Source organism: Schistocerca piceifrons, chromosome X (assembly GCF_021461385.2).
Source record: "Schistocerca piceifrons isolate TAMUIC-IGC-003096 chromosome X, iqSchPice1.1, whole genome shotgun sequence".
Lineage (NCBI taxonomy): Eukaryota > Metazoa > Arthropoda > Insecta > Orthoptera > Acrididae > Schistocerca > Schistocerca piceifrons.
The window spans coordinates 357,912,649-357,940,293 of record NC_060149.1 but is presented as its reverse complement, the minus strand read 5'-3'; the positions used below and the strand labels follow the sequence as shown (position 1 = coordinate 357,940,293).

The 27,645-nt window shown below is 39.8% G+C and overlaps 1 protein-coding gene across 7 annotated transcripts in view; it reads right to left on the bottom strand.

Annotated features, from left to right (window-relative positions):
* Positions 1-27,645, bottom strand: part of LOC124721160 — a 191,943-nt gene that overhangs the window by 32,140 nt on the left and 132,158 nt on the right. The window contains exon 8 of one of the 7 annotated variants that reach the window (XM_047245989.1): positions 5,494-5,624. The exons of the other annotated variants lie outside the window; for them this stretch is intronic. Within the exon in view, the coding sequence (XP_047101945.1) occupies positions 5,594-5,624 (31 nt within the window). The 3' untranslated portion in view covers positions 5,494-5,593. Of the gene's footprint in view, positions 1-5,493; positions 5,625-27,645 lie in introns of those variants that run through there. 7 annotated transcript variants of the gene reach the window in all.

Sequence of the window (27,645 nt, the reverse complement as noted above, 5' to 3'; positions counted from 1 at the left end):
AATTCTTACTCTCTCGTGCCCCATTCCTTATAAACGTACTTCCTGCCAGTTTGCATTGTAGAAAATGAACGAACTACTCACTATCAAACAAAAGTGAGGCAACAGCTTTCCCAGCTTGGATCTACACTCTAGTCATCAGCAAATCACTGGTACAGTGGTGAAAAGTAAGGAAATACAGTAAGATCCTTAATATTTAGAGATAATAGTATGAAGATAGAAAGAAAATAACAAGTTTTCAGTTCTATACCAGTTCCTAGAGCACACTTTGCACAAGGGGGAAGGGTCATTCTAGCTTGTGTGTCACATGTACAAGCCAAAAGTTGAGCTCTCATCTTAAACTGATTTCTTTTCCTTCCCTCATCTTCTCTTCTCCTTCATACTATCATGATTTTCTTACATCTTCCAATTTTTCTCTCTTGAATCATCATCTTGTCCACCTACTATACTATACAGGGTGTTACAAAAAGGTACGGCCAAACTTTCAGGAAACATTCCTCACACACAAAGAAAGAAAACATGTTATGTGGACATGTGTCCGGAAACGCTTAATTTCCATGTTAGAGCTCATTTTATTACTTCTCTTCAAATCACATTAATCATGGAATGGAAACACACAGCAACAGTATGTACCAGCGTGACTTCAAACACTTTGTTACAGGAAATGTTCAAAATGTCCTCCGTTAGCGAGGATACATGTATCCACCCTCCGTCGCATGGAATCCGTGATGCGCTGATGCAGCCCTGGAGAATGGCGTATTGTATCACAGCCGTCCACAATACGAGCATGAAGAGTCTCTACATTTGGTACCGGGGTTGAGTAGACAAGAGCTTTCAAATGCCCCCATAAATGAAAGTCAAGAGGGTTGAGATCAGGAGAGCGTGGAGGTCATGGAATTGGTACATACTGACGAAATTAAAATGAGCTCTAACATGGAAATTAAGTGTTTCCGGACACATGTCCACATAACATCTTTTATTTATTTGTATGTGAGGAATGTTTCCTGAAAGTTTGGCCGTACCTTTTCGTAACACCCTGTATATTACAGTGTTTCTCCAACCCGTGCGGATGTGTATACATCCATATTCCAGAACCTTACTGAAAAAGCAGTCTACACCTTATTTTCTTCACCAACATATATTTTGATACAGAAGGCTTGTTGATTTAATATTGCTTTCCATAATATTGTCAGTTACACTAATGTTTATGAAACTTACAATACCCAGAAATAATTCAGCCATACCTAGACGATGTGTAGAGTTGTGCACCAACAATAAGTAAAATCATAAAGAAATGGCCTACACACAGTTTCTGCAGTGCACACTCTAGTTTGATTAAAAAGATCAGTGTAATGCTGGCGAACATTGAAGCCAACTAGAAAAAAGAAAGCAGTTGCCTGGATGCTTTGAGGTCAAAGGAGACAATATCAGAATAAGAATGTCTGAACAGGGTAGGAATGATCGATGTCTGGTAAATTGGTTTACGAAATTACCTCAACATTTTAACAAGTGCAGCGCAAGGCATGACATGGTTACTATCTTCATCGCATGGCTGTAATAAGTGCAGTTTTGCCCGTGTTTACTTGATACTGGAACACTGCAAAACGTGAACTTGTCTGCCTCAATGATACACTGTTGTCTGCAGTGGTGACATGAATGCTATTAGATCAGCATCTACTGTTCAGGAGCCACGAACATCTCAAACTGAAATGATTGTATGAAAGTTACTGTTAGCATACTGAGAGACAAAATGTAATGTTTTCAGATTAGGGAGGGAGGGAAAAGAAGATTAGGGTTTCATGTCTCACTGCTGATGAGGTCATTACAGATGGAGCACAAGATGGGATAGGTGAAGGATGATGAAAGAAATCAACCCTATCTTTTCAGTGCAAACTTAAAACTGGGTGCTCAAACGAGGATGTGAATGGCTGTCCTCTCAAATTAGATCCAGTGTCTTAATCACTTTGTCATCTTTCTGAGGTCTTCAGACGAGTCCCACTTCAACCTAGCCTCCAGTAATGTTTCCATACTTGTTGGAAGCATCAATTATAGCATATAATTGATAAGCTTCAAACTAAGTCCTTTGGGGTCATAGGCTCAAAGTTTGCCAGCAACTTATTCACACAATCACTAACATGGCATTATCTTCCCACAGAAAAATCAACACAGTCCTTCTTAGCACAAATACATTCATTGGTCAGTGCTGTCTCACCATTGGTCTTGTTCTCTGTGCCTCTTCATCATCTAGTGTTATTTTTCCACGTATTACATGTTTTGCTTTTGATGCTGTCCTTGGTGTTGCTGCATATCACAGACCACTGGATTCCTAAGCTGTGGAGTTGTTACTTCAAGCAGAAACTATGGACAAAATTGGAAGTAAAATTGGACAGAAACTAATTAACTCAGTTGAGTCTGAAATATCATTCCAGAAACATGGCTAATATGTTAATGTCTTGAACTTTGATAAAGGCCCAATATAGATCCTCAGACTGAAACTCATTTCTCATTTTTGTCACGGAGATCTCTTTCACAATTTTAAGTAGCCTGTTGTTCCACACATCTCAAAATTGAATTTATTCATTTTCAGCATGCTGGATGACACTAATTTTATTGAATCAAAAACAAATGTAACTCTGCACTGGACTAAAAGGTTTAATGTCAAATAATTATAACTTGTTTGGCAAGTACTGTGCTAATGGCTCAGCTTTTGTTCCATAATTCAAATATAAGGGGCATTCAAAAAGAAATGAGCTGGCATCTGGAATGCGAAAGCCAGTGACAGGAGGGTACTATCGTGGCGTGTGTAACGAGGTGTGATTCTGACCAGAGCGTGGAAGTTCACAGCCCATCGCTAGAGGGCATGCATGTACGTCACATAACTATACAGAGCTATCAGCAGCATGCAACAATCATCCAACGCTGCCAGTTCATTGCAGTGACATGGAGGCATCAAAAGAAGAGCAAAGAGGTGTTGTTCATTTTCTTACAGCAGAAGGAGTAGGAGGAATGGACAGTCATCAACGAATGTCACAAGTGTACGGCAAACAGTGCATGTCCCTTACAAGGGTCAAGCTGTGGCAAAAGTGCTTCAAGGAAGGATGGGTGTCATAAGCTGATGATGGAGCACCACACTGCATTACCGATGACATTGTCCAGCTGGTGGATGCACTCATTACTCAGGACCGCCGAGTGACAGTGAAAGCCATAGCCGCCTTGGTCGGATTGAGGATTGGAAATGTTCACACCATCGTGAAGGTATGACGGCACATGCACAAAGTTTGTGCCCAATGAGTGGCCTACAGTCTTCAACAACACCAAGAAGCATGTGGAATGGCCCACTGTCATGCTCACCTGCAGCCCTAGGCTCGGGAAGGGAATGCGTTCCAGGGACGAGTGATGGCTGGAGATTTCATTCTGGAAACAGCCCCCAGGCTGTGGCACGCCATGTCTCCACAATATCCTTTCTTCCAGGAGTGCTAGTTCTGCAGCATCGCAGGAGATCTTCTGTGAAGTTTGGAAGGTAGGAGAGAAGGTACTGGTGGAAGTAAAGCTGTGAGGACAGGGCGTGAGTCATGATAGGGTAACTCAGATGATAGAGCATTTGCCCACAAAAGGCAAAGGTCCCAAGTTCGAGTCTCGGTCCGGCACACAGTTTTAATCTTCCAGGAGGTTTTATATCAGCACACACTCCGCTGCAGAGTGAAAATTTCATTCTGGATACAGGTACTGGTTTCTGTAATTATGCCTCTGGCTCATTTCTTTTTGAATGTCCCTTATATTAGCAATATTGTGAGGCTGTTGACTACCTATGGTTCAGGGGTCTCATTTAAAATGATGACATAAGCTAAGATGACAATCGTTGATTTTATCTATAATGGATGAATATTTTAACATTGACTGGCTGACTGATGATGATTCTCAACTGTTATCATTATGTTGCATACTCCTGCCACATCAACTGACTAACATAAGAGGCTGTTGCTTTAACAGCACGCCTAAATGAAATCACCTCAAACAGAAAATCTCTAGGTGTTTCATGTTAAGTTTACTTCTCTAGCAAAGCCAATTTGTCCAACATGATTTGTGTGCAGCTGTGACAATATATAATTGATGTGAATCGTGCAGGATGTCACTCTAAGAATGATGCAATGGCTGCAATGTTACATATCAACCAGAGTTGTACTTCCAACTATCGAGTGACATCCCTCTTTGATGACAACAGAGCCCTAATAAAATGAGGCCACAATTTGCTCAGTTTTACCTCCAATGGTAATTTGTACAATTTCTGATGGGAGAACTTAGACTGGCTTAGTTAGTTATTTCATGAATTACTTGGGAAGCCTCTCTTGGTAGATGAGATATGCAAGATTCCTTCATGGCAGTCGCTGATATGGCAAGTGGAAGGTGCTGAAATTCATTCTAGATTCTTCTCTTCTGCAGCGTCTTGTCGGTGCACTGGTACAATGATGTAATCTAAAGTAGTAACCTCTTATTCGGAGTCCTTCATACATATGTTCAACAACTCTTGACATCAGATTGATTAGATGTTTTCTTCCTGAATCATGTTAAGACCTGCAGTTTAACAATCCCAAAAGGATATAAATATGGGATTGCATACTAACTATTACCCTTGCTGTCTATATATCAATGAGTCTTCTGCTACATTTATCTATAAACATCTATTGCCAAATGTTTACTGCAATATATTACTATTTACTAGCAATTTTTGCTAGTTGCTAAGTATCTGCTATGCTGCCACACTAAACAAACCACACTGATAACACAAATTGCATTATTCTATCAGTTGAATTACTGGACTTCAGTGTACCTATATAGCCACCTTGTTAGATCATGATCATCTTCAACAACATCAACATCACCACCACCATCACCAATCTTCAGGTAAGAGTGAATATATGCAATTCACTAATGGCACCCAAAAACATTCCTGACATTCTTTAATCTTCCTTATATGCACCCCAAGAGAAGAATCGTGTATTTTGTACTCAGATCTATCAGCCTACAGGTGATGGCTAATTATATCAGCCTACAGGTGATGGCTAATTATATCAGCCTACAGGTGATGGCTAATTATATCAGCCTAAAGTTGATGGCTAATTCATTTGACAATGAGTACAAGAGGGGTAAAGATGCTCAGGCCAGCTCCATGTTGTCTCCAAATGATGTCAAGTAAGTGACTGACTTTAGATTGAAATGAAGGTAGTTTTTACTAGCATTGAAGTACATTCCCATTTGCAAGGAATCTCAGTGCTTATACAAATACAGCAACTTTCAGAAGTAAAATTCGAATAATTTTTAGATTTTCAAGAAACTTTTGAAACTTTCATCATGAAGTGAAACCATTTAGCGGTAACTGGCCTCAAGCCAAGGATTATTGGGGCTACACAATAAAGCGTGGCCTCTGATCAATGTTCGTAGCCTCAGACATGACAATATGTTGACATATGATAGATGGTTAATCACTTACCAATCCAGAATTATAGTATTTCTTTATTCAAGTTTCCAGTCCTCAAATTGCCTGTTTCTATGAAGAAAGATGCCTTAATAATCTTTCCTGGATATCTGCTTCTTTCCATCATTGCTGGGGTATCTGGGGGTAGCATTTTCTGGAAAATACCACATTGCCAATGGGCATACTGTATGAGGTCTGTGAGATACCAGTCTCCTTGCACAGTATATTCATTTGTTTATTTGGTTAACAAATTAATAAAAGGACATACTTATTTGTTGGGAATTCAAAAGAAGTAGAATTAGGTAAGTTAGTGCTCAATGTCCAACTGACACTGTGGACATTTGAACGAGGATGGAACAGACTGGAATCAACTTCGCCTTCCTGAAGAAACCTTCATGGCATTTACACAAACTGATTTAGGGAAACCACAGAGAAACCTAATTCAGAAAGACAACACTTTTAGTGCCACAGACAAGTCTGTCTCAATCAATGTAGAGCTTTGCGAAGTGCTTCTGATTTTTCACTTCAGACTTCATGTATAATAAAATTTTGTGAATAGTTGGACATACGTTAACAGTCCTTGTGAATTTAATGAGGGTGAAACTCCACCTACTAGCATATGTCAAATTTCATAATTTAAGGAAAAATATATTAACTGACATGGATGGCAGGAGAGATCTGATTTTAAAATAAATTCAAATTGATTTTACATGATTTATTTATTTAGTCAGTCATCAATCAATCACTGGCAGTGTTAATAAGTTACTGAATACATACAAAAATATAGCTTCTTATAGTGTCTTAAATTACATAAGCTTCTACAAATTTACTACTTAAAATACAGTATTCACTTACATGTCTACACAACCATTAATGTAGTCACCCAGTCTTATTTTCTATTTGGCCATGTCAGTCTTCAGATTTATGTGTACACAGAAAACAATGAACAAAAGGTGGTTGTACAATCAGCAGAAGCAAAATCTGAAGAAGTTGTAAAATGCTTCTGCACCAACATCGTAATTCAAATTATAAGCTTCAACACGTGGTTGAAATCAAGTTGAATTTTCCCCAAACATGGGTTAAATTTCTTTGTGTCACTGCTTAAAAATAAGTTTCTGCTTACAGTTCTGCTGTAATCATCTCTGCTAAACAGCACAGAACAATTGCGTAGATAGATAAAACAGGAGTGCAACTGTTATCACACTCTTTTTGTTTGAAGAATCAGCCAGAAATCACAAGATCCCTCTTCAAACAATAGACCAATGCTATTTGTTGTTGTTGTTTTTGTTGTCATTGTTGACACACCACAAGTAACAATCGCCATATACATTGATGGGGAAAGGTAAATAATAGAGAAAATGACAGAAAAGGCTATTTGAAGCAAAAAAAAGTTTAAGATGTATTCTCTCTTTCAAGTGATTTCTGATGTGCTTGTAAGTGTTAATAATCATCATGAAATGGTTTTATTATTTTTATTAATTTTGATGGGACAATTATTATTCATTCATAAGGTGACAAATTTACAACAGTTTATATTACATTATTTCTGCAGGTAATGTTTGTCATGCAAGTGTTTGAAGAGTATCAAGATGCATACGAGATCATCACATGGCAATTGTAAGACTATGCTGAATGATGTTAATGATGAGTTGCTATGTGTTGCTTGAGGCTTTCCCAATGGACTAGTTGTAAATATGGTTCTCGGGCGAGACGACAGATGTCGTCGTGAAAACTCCACAATATTTCATCCGCACAACTGACTAACATCTTCATATGTGGCGAACACACTGCTCAGGCTGTGACCAAAGCCTCATATTTACGACAATCAGAGAAGAAACTGTGCAGGTGTGAGTGATCCAATTTTTGGTGACCAATAGCACAGATATGCATATTGGTAGCAAGAGAGACAGATATGCCACCTGTCTGCTGATGAATGCACACACAGAGGTGTGTCAATCACACTGAACGCTGCCGTCAGCAGCCCCAGCACTCTCTGTTGGGAGCCACCTGCCGAATTACATGTCTGTGCTGGCTTGTACCCATCCTCAACTTTGCCAACCAAATACCTATGTCACCACCACAGCACAGGGGGGTTATGTAGGGATTTTACTAAAGAGGATCAGGTAGTGATTGTGGGTGGGACTGGTAATAGTATTGATAGGGATGGGGAGTATGACATAGATGGTGACCTGGAAAAGATAGCCACTCAGACTGGCAACACGAATGTGCATTTCGTGGAACTGTTTCAGCGTCACGATCGGCCTCGTCTTAATACAGCCATCAGGCGTAATAACATGAGACTTGGGGGTGCGCTAATGACAGAAGGCATGAGTCACATTTCAGTGGTGTCGGTGGAGTGTATCAGCAGGACGGGTTTCACTAGACATGGCCTGCACCTCAACAGGTATGGAAAGGGGAGGTTGGCAAAGCGTATAGGTGACAGCATAGGTGGGGGTGGTGGGATCACTCATGGGAAAATTCCGGTAGTTGTGGGTGTTAGAGCTGTACCTTTTTTAGATTGAAGTCAGCTGACAGGTATTCCTGCTTAAGGGAAGTCTCTCTAACAAAGAAACCACTTTCGACAAAGCTTAGGTATCCGATTAGTGAGGGAATTAGTATATTTCATCAAAACATACAAGGCATTAGAGATAAAGTTAGTGAACTGCTTATAGATGTTGACTCTGAAATTATTGGTATATCTGAACACTTCTTAAATAAGGAGATAATTCAGAGGCTTCCTTTACCAGGATACAGGTTGGCTGGCAGCTTTTCTAGGAGCTCTTTGTGGTGTGGGGGAGTAGCCATGTATGTGAAAAACGGTATCCCATTTGAGTCAATTGATGTTTCAAAGTACTGCACTGAAAAGGTGTTTGAATGTTGTGCAGGTGTGGTTAAATTTAGTGGAACTAAACTTCTTACTTTTGTTATTTATAGATCCCCAGACTCCGATTTCACAACATGTTTGCTAAAGCTAGATGAGGTTCTTGGTTCACTTTATAGGAAATACAAAAAGTTAGTTATATGTGGTGACTTCAATATTAATTGTATAAGTGATTGTGCAAGGAAAAGGATGCTGGCAGACCTCCTTAATTCATATAATCTTATGCAAACCGTATTCTTTCCAACGAGAGTGCAAAGGAACAGTAGAACAACCATAGACAATATTTTTGTTCATTCGTCATTACTAGAAGGGCATTCTGTTAGCAAAATGGTGAATGGCCTTTCAGATCATGATGCACAAATTTTAAGTCTAAAAGATTTTTGTGCTGCAACACAGGTTAAATATAGTTACCAACTTTTTAGGAAAGCTGATCCAGTTGCTGTAGAGACTTTTGTAAACCTTATCAAGGAACACGAGTGGCAAGATGTTTATAGTGCTGATACAGTAGACGATAAATATAATGCTTTCCTCAAGACTTTTCTCGTGCTCTTTGAAAGTTGCTTTCCATTAGAACGTTCAAAACAGGGTACTAGCACAAGCAGGCAGCCTGGGTGGCTGACTAGAGGGATAAGAATATCTTGTAGAACAAAGTGGCAATTATATCAAAACGTTAGAAACAGTCACAATCTAAATGCAGTAGCCCATTACAAACAGTATTGTAAGGTGCTTAAAAAAGTTATTAGGAAGGCAAAAAGTATGTGGTATGCAGATAGAATAGCTAAGTCTCAGGATAAAATTAAAATCATATGGTCAGTCGTAAAGGAAGTGGCTGGTCTGCAGAGACAGGTCGAGGATATAGAATCAGTGCGTAGTGGGAATGTCCGTCTTACTGATAAGTCGCATATATGTACAGTATTTAATAATCACTTTCTGAATATAACAGGTGAACTAAATAGAAACCTAGTCCCAACAGGGAATCATATAGCGCTCGTAGAAAAAGTGTTCCGAGACTGTTACCTGAAATGCTCCTCCATGATACTGACAAGAGGGAGATTTAATTATTAACTCAATCACTAAAGACCAAGAACTCTCATGGATATGACGGGGTATCTAGCAGAATACTGAAGTATTGTTCCATGTATGTTAGCCCAGTACTTAGCCATATCTGTAACTTTTCCTTTAGGAGTGGTCGGTTTCCTGACCGATTAAAGTACTCGGTAGTGAAGCCACTTTATAAAAAGGGAGACAGGGATGACGTTGATAATTATAGACCTATTTCTATGCCATCGGTGTTTGCTAAAGTTATCGAGAGGGTTGTATATACAAGGCTACTGCAGCATTTAAATTCACATAATTTGCTGTCAAATGTACAGTTTGGTTTTAGAAATGGCTTAACAACTGAAAATGCTATAGTCTCTTTTCTCTGTGAGGTTTTGGACGGATTAAATAAAAGGTTGCGAACATTACGTGTTTTCTTTGATTTAACGAAGGCTTTTGACTGTGTTGACCACAAAATATTACTGCAGAAGTTGGAACATTATGGAGTAAGGGGAGTAGCTTACAATTGGTACGCCTCTTACTTTAAGAACAGAAAGCAGAAGGTAATTCTCCGCAATATTGAGAGTGGTAATGATGTTCAGTCCCAATGGGGCACTGTTAAATGGGGCGTTCCCCAAGGATCGGTGCTGTTTCTTATTTATATAAATGATATGCCTTCTAGTATTACAGGTGATTCAAAAGTATTTCTGTTTGCTGATGACACCAGCTTGGTAGTGAAGGATCTTGTGTGTAATATTGAAACATTATCAAATAATGTAGTTCGTGAAATAAGTTCGTGGCTTGTGGAAAATAATTTGATGCTAAATCACAGTAAGACTCAGTTTTTACAGTTTCTAATTCACAATTCAACAAGAACTGATATTTTAATCAGACAGAATGGGCATGCTATAAGCGAGATGGAACAGTTCAAGTTCCTAGGTGTACGGATAGATAGTAAGCTGTTGTGGAAAGCCCATGTTCAGGATCTTGTTCAGAAACTAAATGCCACTTTATTTACCATTAGAACAGTATCTGAAATAAGTGACATTTCAACATGAAAAGTAGTCTACTTCGCATATTTTCATATGCTTATGTCATATGGTTTTTTTTTTGGGGTAATTCTTCTAATTCAAAAAGGGTATTTTTGGCTCACAAACGGGTTGTTTGAGCTATGTGTGGTGTAAGTTCGAGAACCTCTTGTCGACCCCTATTCAATAGTCTGGGAATTCTGACATTGCCCTCATGGTATATATTTTCTTTAATGTCGTTTGCTGTTAGCAATATTAGCTTATTCCCAAGAGTTAGCAGCTTTCACTCAGTTAATACTAGGCAGAAATCAAATCTGCATGTGGAATACACTTCCTTGACTCTTGTGCAGAAAGGAGTGCAGTATTCTGCTGTATCCATTTTCAATAAGCTACCACAAGAACTCAAAAATCTTAGCAGTAGCCCAAACTCTTTTAAGTCTAAACTGAAGAGTGTCCTCATGGCTCACTCCTTCTATTCTGTCGAGGAGCTCCTGGAAGAGCTAAAATATTAAGCAAATTCCAGTGTTACATTCTTGATTTTCTTTATTTAAACTAATGAAGTGTCGCCTGAATATGTTTCTTATATTTCATTTTATCTGTTTCTACAATCATGTTATAATTTCATGTATTGACTCATTCCATGACCATGGAGACTTCTCCTTAATGTGGTCCCACGGAACAATAAATAAATAAATAAATAAATCATCCCTCGTACGACCAACAGTTCTTTTTTGTGTTTGCTGTGATTTTAACGTGGCCAGCACAGGATCCCATGCGGTGATGAGTTGGCATCCAGTGTCCCTGTTAAGCAAATTAGTTAAGCTGTGAGTCCCAGTACGAAGACATCAACGACAGCATTTTGGTGTTTGATGTTTGACACATCTATCCTCTATGGTGTGACAAGTTTGTCCAATGTTTGACACCTGCAGCTACATGGAATCTTATAGACACCAGGCCTTCTTAAACCAAGATCATCTTTCACTGAGACTAGAAGAGCTCCGAGTTTCATTGGCAGATGAAAGACACATTTAACTTATGTTTCTTCAACAGTCTTCTTATTTTCAAAGAAACACCACTGATGTATGGCAAAATTACCTTTCTTGTTTGTTCATCACTTTCTTCCAGCTCCTCAGTTTCTCTAACACGCATCGGACATAAGGGAAGGCGAATCTCCTGTTCAGAGTATCCACTCTTAAAAAAAAAAAAGATGGGGGGGGGGGGGGGGAGAGGAAGGAGGTGAATTCTGTTCAGGTACAAGATGAAGATGTTCATTTAGATCAGTAGCCCAAAATATCAGCAACTGAACTGTTTCAAACTTCTTAAAAGTTTTGAATTGGAACACAGATTGCATCCACTGAATATTCTGATGAGAATGTAAGCACTGTAGTAGAAAAATTGTGGTGCATATTGATGTCAATGTAAATCACTCCATAAATCGTATTTAGCATCTATAAACTACATGTTACACCATAGTGCACTTCCAACACTTTCTTTCTCAGCACTGTTGGTCTGGAAAGAAAGCACTTTACAAAACATTGCATGCATTTAAATAAAGAGCAAGTCATTAGTAAATCTGAATATTAGTGTTTCTGAAAAGTGTTTTAGTACTAAATATAAGAAGCACTGTACGAACTTTGTACTTGCTTGTTCTGTTGAACCTTAAAGATATGTCTTCAAAATGGGGAATGACCTCTCTGCTGTGGCTGTAGTTATGGGAAGTGTGGCCAAAATCTTCAGAAGCTTGCTGATATTAAGATACTTGTCTTTGCCGCATAGCTGCAGTGCTCCCATGGTAGATGAAGGTCTGGAATCTTCTTTCACAGATTTTCTTCTCTATTAATGTCATTCAGCAAGGACATCTTCAACTCCACGTTCCATAACTTCAAAGTAGAATTCAATTAAGGCCTTGAACTCTTCCTATTCTTCACTATTTACCAGTACTTCACTGGATGACACCAAGAATAGTGAAGATAATTCAGACAGCACTTTCTTATGTTCTGCAGACCTTAACTCTGTTATAAAACAATCTCAAATTGGGATAAAGACAGCCACTTGGTGGTACTCTTCAGCATCACACATCAACTAGTTTTGTCTGCCCTTTTGGATCTTAACCATCCAGGGAACTGAGAGTAATATGTCCAGATGTTGACAAATTTCATCCGACACTCTCTCAAAAACAGTAGCAGAGACCTCAGAATTTCCAATTCTTCTCTAGTGTCTTCAGCTGCTTTCATGGCTTCTCACAAACAGTGTATTGGTTTCTGAAGAATTTTGCATAATGTATGATCAAATGCAAACACCTCAGCTAGCAGGGTGACAAATTCACACTGCAGAATAGAAGACATTAAAGAGTTTGCATTTGTAGCTGTGTCTGAGGAATCATTCGGCCCAACACATTCATGGACCACGACCTTACATCCCGGAAGGTTTACCAGAAGATATGTCATCCGGTCGTGAAAGCCTTCATACTATGACCAACACAATATATGTGTCAACTCTTCAATAACCACTCCAGAATGTCCTATAAATCAGTGGCAACATCAGATCTTTCAGTGCACCAAGTTGCACAAAGCTTTTTTAGAGTTTTTGCACTACATGATCATTCACAATTGTTAATGCAATGTGAAAGAATACCTCTCCTTTTTGGGTGCCTAAAAAAGTTATGAGCTGACCCAATAGTTCCTAAGAAGTTCCTCATTGCTGTAACTACAGCAGCTGCAGATACTGTTAAATTAACAGTGAGCTGAACAGTGGATATAGTGCATAGTAGGATGTGTTACTCTGACTACAGTTTGCACTCCTTGCAGTTTCCCTGGCATTGAGGAGTTCCATCTTAACCCTGTTCTCTTAGATATCTATTCCAATTTATTTCAGCTTTGCTAACAGAGAAGTTGCTACATCTTTTCCAGGTAATTGTACTAAGGGAATGAATTGTAGGGAGTCTTCCCTTAGCACTTGTGACTCCAAGTGATTATAGTCGACATACACAGGAAACACACAAAGAAGCCTGTTTTATCCCCTAGTCTCATAGAACACAGAAAAACACTTGGATTTATCTACTTTTTCAATAAATTTTTTTAGGAATAATTACATTACATGATTCAATAATTTCATTTTGTATGGTAGGACTTGTGTACTCATAAATCTTTCCATGACTTTGTAAAACTGATTTTAACTCGATGTTTGCATTGACAGGATACCTTAATATAGCATGAAAGTTTCCTTCATTATAATCTGGTAGTTCATTAGAATGTATTACTCTATAATCCTTCCTTGTCTATCACATAAAATAAAAGTTTCAATTATGGGCATTAAATTCTATTTTCTACACATTTTTTTTTTAGTTTCTCATTATCAAGTAAGTTGTCAACAGATATCTCTGGTTTCTTTTTGGTACATAAATATAGAACTGCATCAAAAACATAACTTTTGTGACACTGATTTCTTGTGTGCCTGCCAAAATATTATACTGCTTTCTTCCAGTTTTTTAATTTCTTTTTGTACAGTGAACCAAGAGGCTGAAAATTAAAAATAAGGTACAATTTTTGCAGTAAGCAGCATCAACACCTCTGTATGTTAGCTACTTTCATTTAGAGACATCTATGCTGAAATCTGAGATTTTGTCCCTTTTCGTGATAATGTTTCGGAACTGGAAATGTATGTGTTTTTCTGGAACCCGTATATTGGTTAATATTTCAAATCTGGCAGCATTGTTGAAGTTACTTCTACCAATAAATAAAGAACTAATTTTTTACAGAAATCGAGTTGTAAATGGGGAATTCTTAACACAATCATACCTGTCTTTTGTACTGACTACATCAGACTGAGAACAAGATGTGGAACTAGACCTAGCTTGCTGTACTGCTAACATACCTCTAGAACTTTCTTTACAGTCTTCATTTGTTGATCCCTGTTTTGCTAATTCACTTTGAAAGAGTGATATAATTGATGCTTATGAAGGTATTTTTTGAGCTGCTGGTGCCACACTTCCAAAACACAGGCAATAAACATGTGAAATGTAGTGTTGAAATGTTGTCACTTAAGGGCTAAAATAATGATAAATACTATGTGTTAAAATCAAAAAATGAAAGTACTCTAAGTAACGTGATTTTCTAGAATACTAGTATGCATTTTCTGATACTTAACCTGAAAAGAAAGAAATTATATACAATGAAATGATTAGAAATTCCAAAGATGAGTTTTTGTAATATTCAGAAGACAGATACATTCAAAAAACGCACATCACTGCAGTTGTTATAAGATAGGTTGTAGATACCGATAGAAGTTGTTGTGCTAAGTTAAGCTTCGACCTCAGCGGAGAGTGAGGTGTGGGGGAAGCAAGACAGAGAACATTTTCGTCACATTGAGTAAGGACGTAATAGGGGGGATGTTATTATTTGTCTGCTATACAGGGTGTATAAGGTAGAAGCATTTTCGAAATCACCAAGTTTGTAGATTGTTTGCATGCCACTGTGGTTAAAGTATACCGTGCATGGCAAGAATGATGGCTGTGGAGATGTGTACACATCAATAGATGTGCCACCAAATGAACCTAGTGGCTACCAACAGTGTCTCCTTGACGACTGTTCAGCAAACATTGCTGCGTATGCGCCTCTGCAGTAGTCGCCTGTTTCATGCAACCATGCTATTCATCAGTGATGAAGACTGAAATTTGCATGCCAGTACAACAAACAGATGTCCACTGAGCAGTAGCATGTGGTCTTTTCAGATGACTCAGATTTTATGCACCATCGGACAGATGGCCATAGGCACGTATGGTGTGATAACATCTGAAAACCAAGCGAGATGGCGCAGCTGTTAGCACACTGGACTCGCATTCAGGAGGATAACGGTTCAGACCCATATTTGGCCATCCTGATTTAGGTTTCCGTGAATCCCTAAATTGCTTCAAGCAAATGCCAAGATGGTTCCTTTGAAAGAGCACAGCCGACTTCCTTCCCCATCTTTCCCTAAACTGATGGAACCAATAATCTCAATGTTTGGTCCCCTCCCCTGAATCAACCAGCCAACCAACATTTGAAAGCAAACAACCTGCAACCAGAAGAGTGTTACAATCTGGGGAATGCTTTTGTGGCATTCCCCAGATAATCTCGTCATTCTGGAAGGCGAACTGGATCAACACAAGTATGCATCTATGTTTGGGGACCATGTGCACCCCTACATGCAGTTTGTTTTTCCTTGGCACAATAGCATCTACCAACAGGACAACATCAAGTGTTGCAAAGTTCACCGTGTACAAGCATGTTTTGAAGGGCACCAGGATGAGTTTACCAAATTCCTCATATTTATACCCAAGAATCTGTGGGACCACCTCGATCTGGCTGCTCACGTCATGGATCCTCAGCTGAGAAACTTAGCACAGCTGGCCATGACACTGCCGTAAGCATGGCCCCACATCCCTGTTGGCACTTTCCAGAACCTCACTAACACTCTTCCTGGATGTCTCACACTGCGAAAGGTGATTATTCAGGCTTTTGACAGGTGGTCACATCAGCGTGATTGGACATGCCAAGCATGTTGAAATTTACAAAAAAATTAAACATGAAATACTGACCCATTCTATTACTGAGCAAAACATTCTTGTGGTAAAGTTTTGACATGGACAAAATCTGCCAGTGCCTCTATTAAATGTTACAACTCAGTTTTACAAACAATTACAAATAGTTTTTCACAGCCATGGTGATAGGAGAAGTGCTATTGTTTTAATTTTCTAGTTTTTTTCTTTCTTCTGTTATCAGTTGATGAAAAGAATTGAGAATGCAGTATCTGTTAATAAGACTACATTACATAACAGAGTACTTTTACTATATGCAATTCACATCCTGAGATGATTATACTGCATATGTAAAGACTAAATGAACCAGACCAGGACTTGAAACTAGAGAGCAGCCTTTCATGTTCAGAACTTACTGACTCATATAGGAAGGATGCAAAGGAAACAGTCTCAAGGAAGTTGAAGTTTTCTTTCAGTCCATGAAGCATGCTCGGATGGCTCAAGCAACAGAAATCTGTTCACAAAAGACAGTTATCCAAGTCTAAGTCCTGGTCTGGCATAGCTTTAGATCAGGGCTGGGTACTGTGGGCATGGCTATCTCTGTGTGGGTACAATGCATGAGCAGCACACATTCTGTTACTAGCAAACAGGACTAAAGACTGCCGATGATACAGGATCAACAACTGACACATGGGTTTGTAGTCACATTAGTACTCTTTGCACCGCCATTTTTATTAAACAGTAAAACAATGCTATCAATACTTACAACACAATATAACATATGCATAGTATTTGTAGAAGTTTAGCCTTAAATACCAATCTTGTGTTACACAAAAGTGCCATCGAACAAAAAAGTAAAGGCTATTTTCCTATCTTAAATATATGGTTCACATTGTCATTATTCTGAGTAAAAACAACATTCACATAGCATTTTCGGTCAATATTCTCACAAAATATCTGTTATTTTTAAGTAATTAAAGCTTAGAAATCATTAAATTTTTCAAGATTTGGTCATGTAATCGAAAATGCTTTGTTACTGGCTGAAGCTCTAGTGACATCACAGACTGTGAGTACGATGAAGCTATACATGTGTTATAGGAGTGCTAGCCGAAGTTACTAGATTTCTCCATTACTTTTTCTACACACAGTTTATCTGTTGGGTATCAGAAAACACATTTACAAGCTTTATGTAATAAAAGAAAGAAATTTTGTGAACGCCGATAGTGAAAACCTCCCGAAAGTTGATGCTTTATGCTCCACCCATTTAGAGTGGAGATACGTGCGAGAACAGACATTCTTTCCCCTTGCTCCCTGCAACATCCTTAAACTCAATAAAAACTAAGGAATTGTAGAACATTTTGTAAGTGGGTTTGTATCTTATATCTAGATTGTTAACTGTCACATCCATGTGAAGTAACACTTTCAGAAAGTAAGGCGAGCTTAACCTTTAAAACATGCCATTGTTCGTTGTCACTGCAGTCATGAACTAAGAACCAAAGAGCAGTAAAATTCTTGGCAAACGTGGTGACAATTTCCTAGTACATGAGACAATCAGCAGAGTGCACACAGTGTTAATCGACACAATGGACAACGTTTCAAACTATGGATCAGAAGATTGTAGATTCAAATCCTGGTAGGATTTTATGTTTTTAAAAGTGTTACACGAAATATGAAAATAGCATTATCAAGAACTGATTATGGCAGTTGCTTCAATAGTGGGATGTATAAAATATCACTTTCCATTGATTTTAGTTTGAGAAATGAACAGCTGACGATAAATTCACACACAAATCTCTCTCTCTCTCTCTCTCTCTCTCTCTCTCTCTCTCTTTTTTTTTTTTTTTTTTTTTGCTAGTGGTGAAGGCATCACCACATGCACACGGTACGAGGTTGGGCAGGGAATTTGAATCACTGTCAGATACTAACCCTCCTTCCCCCTTTAATTGGCATGTAGGCCCTGAAATGTCCCAGCTGGTGTCAAATTCGCTGAGAAAGGGTAGACAGGGGGGAGGCGCCAGGATCCCTGCCAAAGCCTCCTGTGGTAGTTCCTCAACATAATCGGCTGAGCCGCAAGGTGGCACTGTCTGTGGAAGAACAAGTCAATCAATGAGTTCTGGGGTGAGTTCTGGGACTGGCTGCAGGAGTCTGGGTGTCAGCCATGGTGCAGATGGGACCGATGGTTTGGCCTTTATGGGTGTTTCAGTCCAAATATGTTCGACTTCCATCAATGGACTGGTGAGGGGGGCCACAAGTGGTGGTGGTGAGACCCGAAGTGGCTTAGGGGGAAAAAGTGGTGCCACCTCCATCACCTCCCAGTGCTGGTCACAGTCAACCCCATGTTGGCACCTAACATAAGGGTGGAGTTTATAGTGGTAGCAGACAGACTGGTGGGTAGGCTTGAGCCCTGGCTAGTTGTAGAGGTCATGCCCAGTTGGTGGTTGAGTGGAAAGGTGGGAGGGGAGGGAGAGGGGAGCAGAGGACAGTACACAACATCAAGCATGGAGTTGATTCCAATGCTGGACCAGTGGCTCTTGGCTAGCTGCAACCTCAGACAGTTGCTGCCCCCTACTACTGACAAAGATGCCTGGGGTCCACACAGGGTCTGTTCTAAAGTACATGCCCAGACATGGGAGCCCACACAGTAATACAGCTCTGCACAGTTGAAGAGCCCACTGCGTCGAGTGCTGCAGGTCGAAGAGGATTTTGGGTCTATGACCTTATAAAATTTCTGCCAGGCTATGCCCATTTATGGGGGTGGATCAGTAAGTGGCAGAGGAGCTGGCAAGTGCTTTCCAGGAATTGGCTGTCATCATTATCTTGCACATCTGCATTTTGAAGATCCTGACCAACCACTCCACTTCCAAATTGGATGTGGGATGGAAAGGGGCAGTGATCAGGTGCTCAATGCCATTCCGTTTACAAAAATCTTAAAATGCAGATGCCATGAATTAATGGCCATTGTCAGGAACTAGGGTGGAAGGTGCCCCACTATTACAAATATCACACACAGGTCATAGATAGTACCTACTGTTGAAGAGTTATCCATCCATGCCACATATGGGAAATCACAGAGGGCATTAACAACTAGCAACCAAATTGCTCCCCAAAATTGTCCAACAAAATAACCATGCACTTTTTGCCAGGGGTGGTCAGGGCACGACTGATGCGGTGTAGCGCAGGCTTGGCTGTTTTGGATAGTGTGTTCATGGTGGCAAAAAGACAGGACAATACATATGATGAAGCAATGTTGCCTTCATTCTGCACATCTGCCAGTGTGCAGTGTGGAGAAGCATCAATACGTGGGGGCAAAGTCTGGGAGGAACTACCCCATGGCATTCAGAATTGTCTGTAGCTAACAAAGTGACACTCCCTGTAACATTAAGCCTAAGCTACAAGCAAAAATTGATGTGCCATTCCGGGTTGGTGCCCTCATGCACTTGCTTCAGCCAACCCCCACCACCACCCTGCACAGCAGACAGCATCTTGTAGAGTAGTAGATCATGGCTCATTTGCATCTAAGGCAAAACACAGCACTTCAGATCTGTCACACTCAGTGTCTTGGCTGTGCAGCAAGCGAAAAAAATGTGTCAAGCGTTTGAGTGCTGCGTGGTGGGCTAATAATAGATCTTGCATATATAATTACTTAGGAACAACACCCACTGTACCATACTATCCAGAAATTTCCAACAGGAACTGAACAGTGAAATGAGGGGCTTGTAACTGGTGATCAGGTAGCACCTAGTACCACAGAGATACATATGAACTTCCTCATGACAGTCAAAGTCTGTTAGAATAGTATCTGAACTTTGGCCAGAGGGGAAAAAACAACCCTGGCTTACCTGTAGCATTGGACACCTAATCACCTTCAAAGTAGTTCCCTTGGAACTCTATACACTTCTCCCAGCGGTGCTGCCATTGTTGGAAGTATGCTGAAAAAGCCTCTTTTGAAATGGAGTTTAGCTTGGCTACTGTTGCTGCCATAATGCCCTCTCTTGTCCAAAATCATTAAAAAAAAGGCTGAATCCAGTGTGAGGAATGTGCTGGAGCATTGTCATGATGTTGACCCCAAGTCCAGTCCCTTGTGCCACACAGCATCATGTAGGCAACGGAGGACATCCCTGTAGTACTCTCTGGTGATTAATTGACCTTGTGGTGTGTACTCATGGTGTACCACACTGCAGAGTCGAAGATAGCAACCTAAGGCACTTATTAAATTGCAACATGCCTCTGACCACACCAATTTAGCACCTTTTTTATGCAACTGAGTAAGCAGATGGGAAATATGGGCCGCATCAGGAATAAAATGCGCACAATAATTTACTTTGCTGAGGAATGACTAGTTCTTTCAGGTTCTTAGGAGCTGGTAACTTAGTGATTGCATTCACATGATCCTGTGTGGATATAAGCCCTTTTTTTCTTAATGTATGTCCCAGATACTTGATGCTCGCCTCAAAGAAACTACATCTGTCCATGCGACAATGCAGACAACGAATGTGAAACTGTTCAAACAAAACAACATCTGTAGGTTTAGCAGGTGCTACTCCCCCATGGCCCCGATAATAAGCAAGTCCTCTAAATAATTAATACAATTGGGGATACCTTGGATGAGTTGCTCAAGGTACCTCTGAATTACTGTGAAAGCATTTGTGCTCCAAATGGCAACCTGTTATAATGGTGCATGTCGAAGGCATATTAATCACTAGGAATTGCTTCATCTGATCAACAGGCAATTGAAATTAGGCATTAGTGGGATCTATATTTGAAAAATAATGGCCCCCAGTCAATTTTGACCAACAATTGTACACGGATCAAAATTTTCCTGAGAATTAATGATAGACTTAAAACACCACAAATTTTAAGAGTTCCATTTGGTTTCATAACTATGACCAAGGGGCACAGCCCAGTGGCTTGACAATACTGGGAATATAACTCCCATATTTTGCAACCATTCTCCAATTAGAATCACATTACTTGATCTTTGACACTCTATGTGTCGTAGCTGGTTTCTTCCAATCAGAGTACTCAACATCATGCTTGAGCCATTCACCATTGTCAAACTTCCAACTCCTTATCTGGCTTGCATCATATATACTGTAGAGTTATTATAATCACAGCATTGAGTGAAGCTGAATTTTTGAAGGCTGCAGTTAATTTTTGTGACTGGGTCACACAGTCATAAATACAACAATGTTCCACAGTGTAATGGCAGAGCACAATCATTAGTATATAAATCCGACCTGTGGAAGGTTGTAGCTTTGAATTTTGTCAACTGCAATGAAACTTTTTATTTTTCTAAATCTAACCAAAAGACTCTGATTATTATTTTTATTCAATTAATTGGTTTAAATGTATTTTTTTGTTTCTAATACTTCTCCATTCATTTTTGTCATCGTATTGATTTTTTTATTTGCTCTTATTTTCTTTCTATCATTCTTTTTACATTTGGAATCTGCTTGTGTCGCCTGTAATCTGCAATAGAGTGCCAACCTGGACTGCTTAGCTGTTGGTAACGTGGCAATCCATGTAGGCACTGTGAGGATAGTTTCAGGTAACATACGACAGCAAGAAATTACAGTTTGCTTTTACCGCTGAAACCGAAATTTCTCAGTCTTGAGTTTGGTCGTAGAAGTTAGCCTTACACGCAGTGAACAGTGACACTGATTTTAGTTCTGCTGCAGACTGCTGAGTGCTGTTTTCTTGGCTACATTGCATATCACGAGGTTGTGGTTAAATTAGGACATGAGTTTAAATTCAGGACTACATAAACGCATTGTCTGCTACAGTTCACTTATTGGTCAGTTAAAATCAACTGCTGACACAGCACCTCCCATTTCCATCATATTTCACGGAGGCTGCTTGCTACGTCACATCACGTTACACATTAATAGCATTTTACTGCAATGGATGTGGCAACACAGTAGCAGCAAGTGACATATCAACTATCAAGTAATTTTAATTGGAATACAGTTCTACTTTAACCTACTTGCACACGGCAGAAAGCACTAGATGTCTGCAAAACTTTGGCACTGCTGATTTTTTTAAGAATATGTGGGCCTGGAACTCTGTTGCACAATGTAATGCAGGTTCAAACCATTTCTTAAACTGCACACAAAATGTGTTAAGTTCTGTGAATGGTCACAGTTGAAATCAGATTCAGGAATGCTTTGAGGATATTTGGGCCTGGAACCCTGTTGCACGATCTAATGCAGGTACAAACAGTTGCTTAAACTGTGCACATATTCTGTAAAGTTCTGTAAATGGTCTTGCAATTGAAATCAGATTCACCTAGTACAGAATTTGAGAACAAAAAAGTACAAAAGTGTCTCAGCCAAAAATGTTAGTTGTTGCCCAAGAGTTGTTTGCTAGTAGTGTCAGTTGCCGAACTGCATTTGTATACTTTGTTTGGACTAAGATCTGATCCTACATTGGGATCAACTGGCCATTGTACATAACTACTCTGTGTCAAGGGGACCTCAGCTGCAGGAAGCCAATGCACCGCTACTTGTCCTCATTAAGCAGAGGCACAGTAGCACCTGTGTCATGCTGGGAATGTGCTGTTGCTCTGTCAATGGCCTGTTGTAGCATAAGCCTCTACAGCCCACCTGCTGCTGCTATGAGTACTGGCACGGTAACATGCAGGTCACTGATGACCAACATTGTTTACAAACACCAACCAAGGCAGACACTTATTAGGTGCTCGGTTCACAGCATGCAAAACAGGTGACATCATGGAAAGAGCAACAAGACTGTTGATGCCATGGGCTACAGCTTTGAGAAGATTTGATAGCACAAACTTTTCTGGGAGCTTTTCACAATGTTGTGTAGGAAACTGTTGCCTAAGCCTCCCCTCACTTTGGGGAACACCGACAGTGAACGAAATTCTTCTTCTTCTTCTTCTTCTTCTTCTTCTATTGACGATTAGGGTGATAGATCTTGAACTACTGCACTAACTACTGAATCCTGTGTTGCCAGAATGCCAGATGAACAGATGCTTGGTAGACTGAATGATGATGTTATTGGAAGTCATCAGCAGATCGGGGAGCATAATGAGTACTAATGCTACTAACAACATTGACACCAGAAGAACTGTGAAATATAGCTTGCATTGATGCAGTTACTTCATGAGCTGTGGCAAGTTCTAGTAGCTGGAAATGCAACAGGTCTACTAAAGAAACTGCTTACACTACATTTGCCCGCCCTCTTCTAGAGCACTGCTGTGCTCTATGGGATGTTTAACTGACAGGATTGAAAGAGGACATTAAAAAAGGTCAAAGGAGGTCAGTTCATTTTCTATTATCTCAAAATAGAGGAGTTTGTGCCATGGATATGATGTGCGAATTGATGATGTCAATCATTAAAATAAAAGCATGTTTTGTTGTGTCATGAAATTTCAATCATCAACTTTTTCCACAGAGTGTGAAAATATTTTGTTCACACTTACCTACATATGGAGAAATGATCATCATACTAAAATGGAAATCAGAGCTCACCAAGAAAAATTAAAGTGTTCATTTTTCCCGCAGTGGAATGATAGAGAAATAGCTGGAAGGTGGTTCAATGAACCCTCTGCAGTGCACTTAATTGTGATTTGCAGAGTAATCATGCAGATGTAGAATGCAGAGGATTGCATCCAATAACTTTAAAGACTATCAGGAGAAAGACATATAATAACATCATCACAGATTAATGAGTTGGCATTCGATGTGCTACACTGTTTACAGGAAAAATCATATTAGTGTGCTAAAACTTGTAAATTCAGCAGACCATTCTGCATTGCTTACATTTCTTAGGACATTGCTTACATTTCTGCCTGTCTGCAGCTATGGGGTTTGGTGATCATAATAGTCAGTCAGCAAACCACAAACATCTGAAAAGCTCAACCTACAGGGGTTCAAGAGTGGGAATAGTTTTTACACCACTTCATACAGTTTATTACTACAAGGCGGTAAGAGTATGCACTAACATTCTGGGTCAGTTACTTGACTTGCCTTGCCTTGCAGTGAAGAACAAATTGACTTTAATAGGACTCCCAACTCTTGTTTGCCTCATCAAAGCAAGCAAATGATGATGGTGGTGGTGGTGGTGGTGGTGGTGGTGGTGGTGGAAGAGGAGGAGGAGGAGGAGGGAGGCGCGGAAACTGCAGCTGCAGAACGTTGTTGGTTTTGCAGCAGTTGTAACAGAAATTTCTGCAGTTGTTGTGGAATTCCCATTGCTGTTTGTGCTTCTCATGTTGCTGCTCCTGAAGTTCCCATTGCTTTTCAAGCTGTTGATATTGCTGCAGTAGTTGTTGCTGTAACTGCTGTAATGCTGTAATGCTGTCACCACAGCCTTAGAAACTAGGGGTCCAGGCTTCACAGGAATAACTACACAGTGAGAACGTACTTGCTGCCACTTCTCTATCCTACTCCATGTAGGTGGAACAAGTTTATGATCACTTGTTCTGTTGATAATCCAAATTATAAATGTAACACAGGCCAGGTCAAAACTCTACTGTTCAATGGCACACAACTAAAGGCTCAAGAGACTAGCTAGCAAGAGCCACGCTGTGGTATTTACTGGCATCCTCTCAACACTGGCCAGCTCCCCATGACATGCTGGTGGCAGTGCTTCGCACGGGAGCAAGATGTGGCTGGAATACGTAGCCCAATTACCTATGATGTGTTCTCCCTATTGATAGTCAGGCTCAGTGGGGAATCCAAATAACTTTTGGGGCAGCATTGTAACAATCTCCTTATGCTTTGCACTTTTAAAAGTGATCTTACCAATTAGATTTTACATCACTGAGGAATTTTACCACTGATTCAAAGTTTTTTATATATATGTTTTTACTGGTAAGAGGGTGTCTAACCCTGCAACTCTTTCTTAAAAAATGGCATAATATTTAGCAACTGTATCTTTGTGTAGGTCATACTAGATTTTATGAATATATCATTTTTAATGCAAGTGTATAAGATGCATACTCTGCCAAATTTGCCTTGTTCAAGTGAACATTAAGAAAAAGAGACATCATTTACCGAAAGAAGTAGCTACACAATATGTCTCAACATAGCGGCACATTTACATCTTCAAAATGTGTAACACTTGCACTTTTACAACACTTTATCTATTACTTTTCAAAATAAACCTTCTGCGTTGTTGAACCAAACAATGAAAGAGACTGTTGAGAGAAAGTGAGCTCTGTCAGTAAGTAGTGAAATTCTAATAGTAAATGTATAATGTTTACTTGGAATTTGCTTTCTCTGAATTCAGATGAATCTCATAGCATCCAGGTTGTCATTAAGGCATGGGGGAAAGCAATAATTCAGAGACAACTCACATAAATCAAAACAGTGTCTGGCCTCAGTAATGAAATGATTGGAGGGGACAAGGCTTCATTTGGTATTCGTTCACAAAATATGTGCTTTCTTACCAAGGAGCAGTGTCCTTGTAACACCGAGACACAATTTTTGCGCAAAAATGTACGACAGAGGAAAGGAATGCAGGGTTATGCTTCATTTGTAATGTCAGCTTGGTGATAATGGGAAAACAGAGATGTTTGAAGGATTATTATTCCATCAGCATTGAAGTTCTGCCCTTTAATGCCATTCAAAGTGGAGAGAATCTTTCCCAATGTGACAAATATTTTCACAAACAAAAAACAGGCTTTTTATTTCACTGCCCCTTGTATTACCATCTGTGTTAGAAACTGCTAATGAAATATTAATCTGTAAGCAGTTACTACCTAATACTGGATTCTTCCTCTCAAATGTTTCAAATTTGTGTGTGTGTGTGTGTGTGTGTGTGTGTGTGTGAGAGAGAGAGAGAGAGAGAGAGAGAGAGAGAGAGAGAGAGAGAGAGAGAGAGAGAGAGAGAAAGTACACAGGGGATTTCTCACCTCCAGGAATCACATCTGTGTGTTGGTTGTTTATGAGAAGATTGTGTTGTACCTTCTACAAGAAGTAGTATCTACCAGCATATGCTGAAATTCATCAGTAGCAGAGTAGTGACCTACTCAAGTTGCAGTTTATCATTCTGCAATATTTCAGCTTGTGTTAGTTGGGATACCATGACTGCCATGCTAGCAGCCCCACATGACAAGCACCCATGAGGACAGACATACTGTTAACTCAGCTGTGCAGATTTAATAGCTCCATCATGTACCTTGGCCAGATATGAGTTTGTTTGCAGCAAGATACATATCCACATGGATAGTGTGAGAATGCCTGGAGTGCCAGGGACTGTCAGTATGGCAATCACTGTTGTGGCTTCCCTTGATGTGGTAGCAAAGAGATGCATGCTGACGGTGTGTCCACTAGTGACACTGGACACAGTATGGAGGCTCCACTGAAAGTGAATACTGCTTAATTGCATTCCTCCTCATAAAGGTAGAGCATCATGTGTAACTGTGCCATTGGGTACACAATGTGATCATCTCTGGTTTCCATAGCTGGTAATTTGGATGACTGGTATTACATTTCTGACATGTTAAAACTGGTGTCTGTGGGCTATATTTGTGGTCTCCATGACATTATCTTTCAACAAGATGATGCAGACTACAAGTTGGTGTACCGTCTTAAGCTACCTCAATAGAGAGGTCACTTTATTGTTCTCTCCAGACCTCTCACCCATGGGAAACATTTGGCCATATGTCGCTGAGACACTCAAATGTCACCACTTGTGAGCAATTATGATTAATGAACTCTAGCATAGAGCTGAATCAGCAAGAAAAGATGTACCCAAAGCTGTCATCCAAGTTCAGTTTGATTCAATGGTCAGCCAAGTAAGAACCACTGTTGCTGCCAGAGGTGCTAATTCTAGTACTTAATTTCACACTCTGTACACCCCCAAATGACCTGCAAATTTAATTACACATCCTTTTTTATTATAATGTACACATGCACACACAGAACACATATAACTTTTCACTGATTTGCTATTCTTCATAGTGCTCCAATTTTAGTCACCAGAAATGTATTTTTAATGTTCATTTACCACATTGCAGTGCACATTTCCAGTATTTTAGTGTACGGTTTATAATTTTTTGTGCATAAATGAATGCATATTTTGGTTATTTTTAGCACATATCTATCTACCGCCCTCGGTTATCATCATTATACACACATCAAAAACAGTTTTGCATCATCTCGGTTCTGAGAGTTCCGGAACCTGTCTAGAAAATTGGAATAGAGATCAACATAAACATCATTCCTGCCCTTTTTATTGCTCACAAAAACCGCACATTGCATGTTGTTCCACCATACAGCAAGACCTTCAGAGGTGATGGTCCAGATTGCTGTACACACCGGTACTTCTACTACCCAGTAGAACGTCCTTTTGGATTGATGCATGCCTGTATTCGTCGTGGCATACTATCCACAAGTTCATCAAGGCACTGTTGGTCCAGATTGTCCCACTCCTCAATGACAATTCAGCGTAGATGCCTCAGAGTGGTTGGTGGGTCACGTTGTCCATGAACAGCCCTTTTCAATCTATTCCAGGCATGTTCAATAGGGTTCATGTCTGGAGAACATGCTGGCCACTATAGTCAAGTGATGTCGTTGTCCTGAAGGAAGTCATTCACAAGATGTGCATGATGGGGGCAAGAATTGTCATCCACGAAGATGAATGACTTGCCAATATGGTTGCATTATCGGTCGGAGGATGGCATTCACGTATCGTACAGCTGTTATGGTGCCTTCCATGACCACCAGCGGCGTACATCGGCCCCACATAA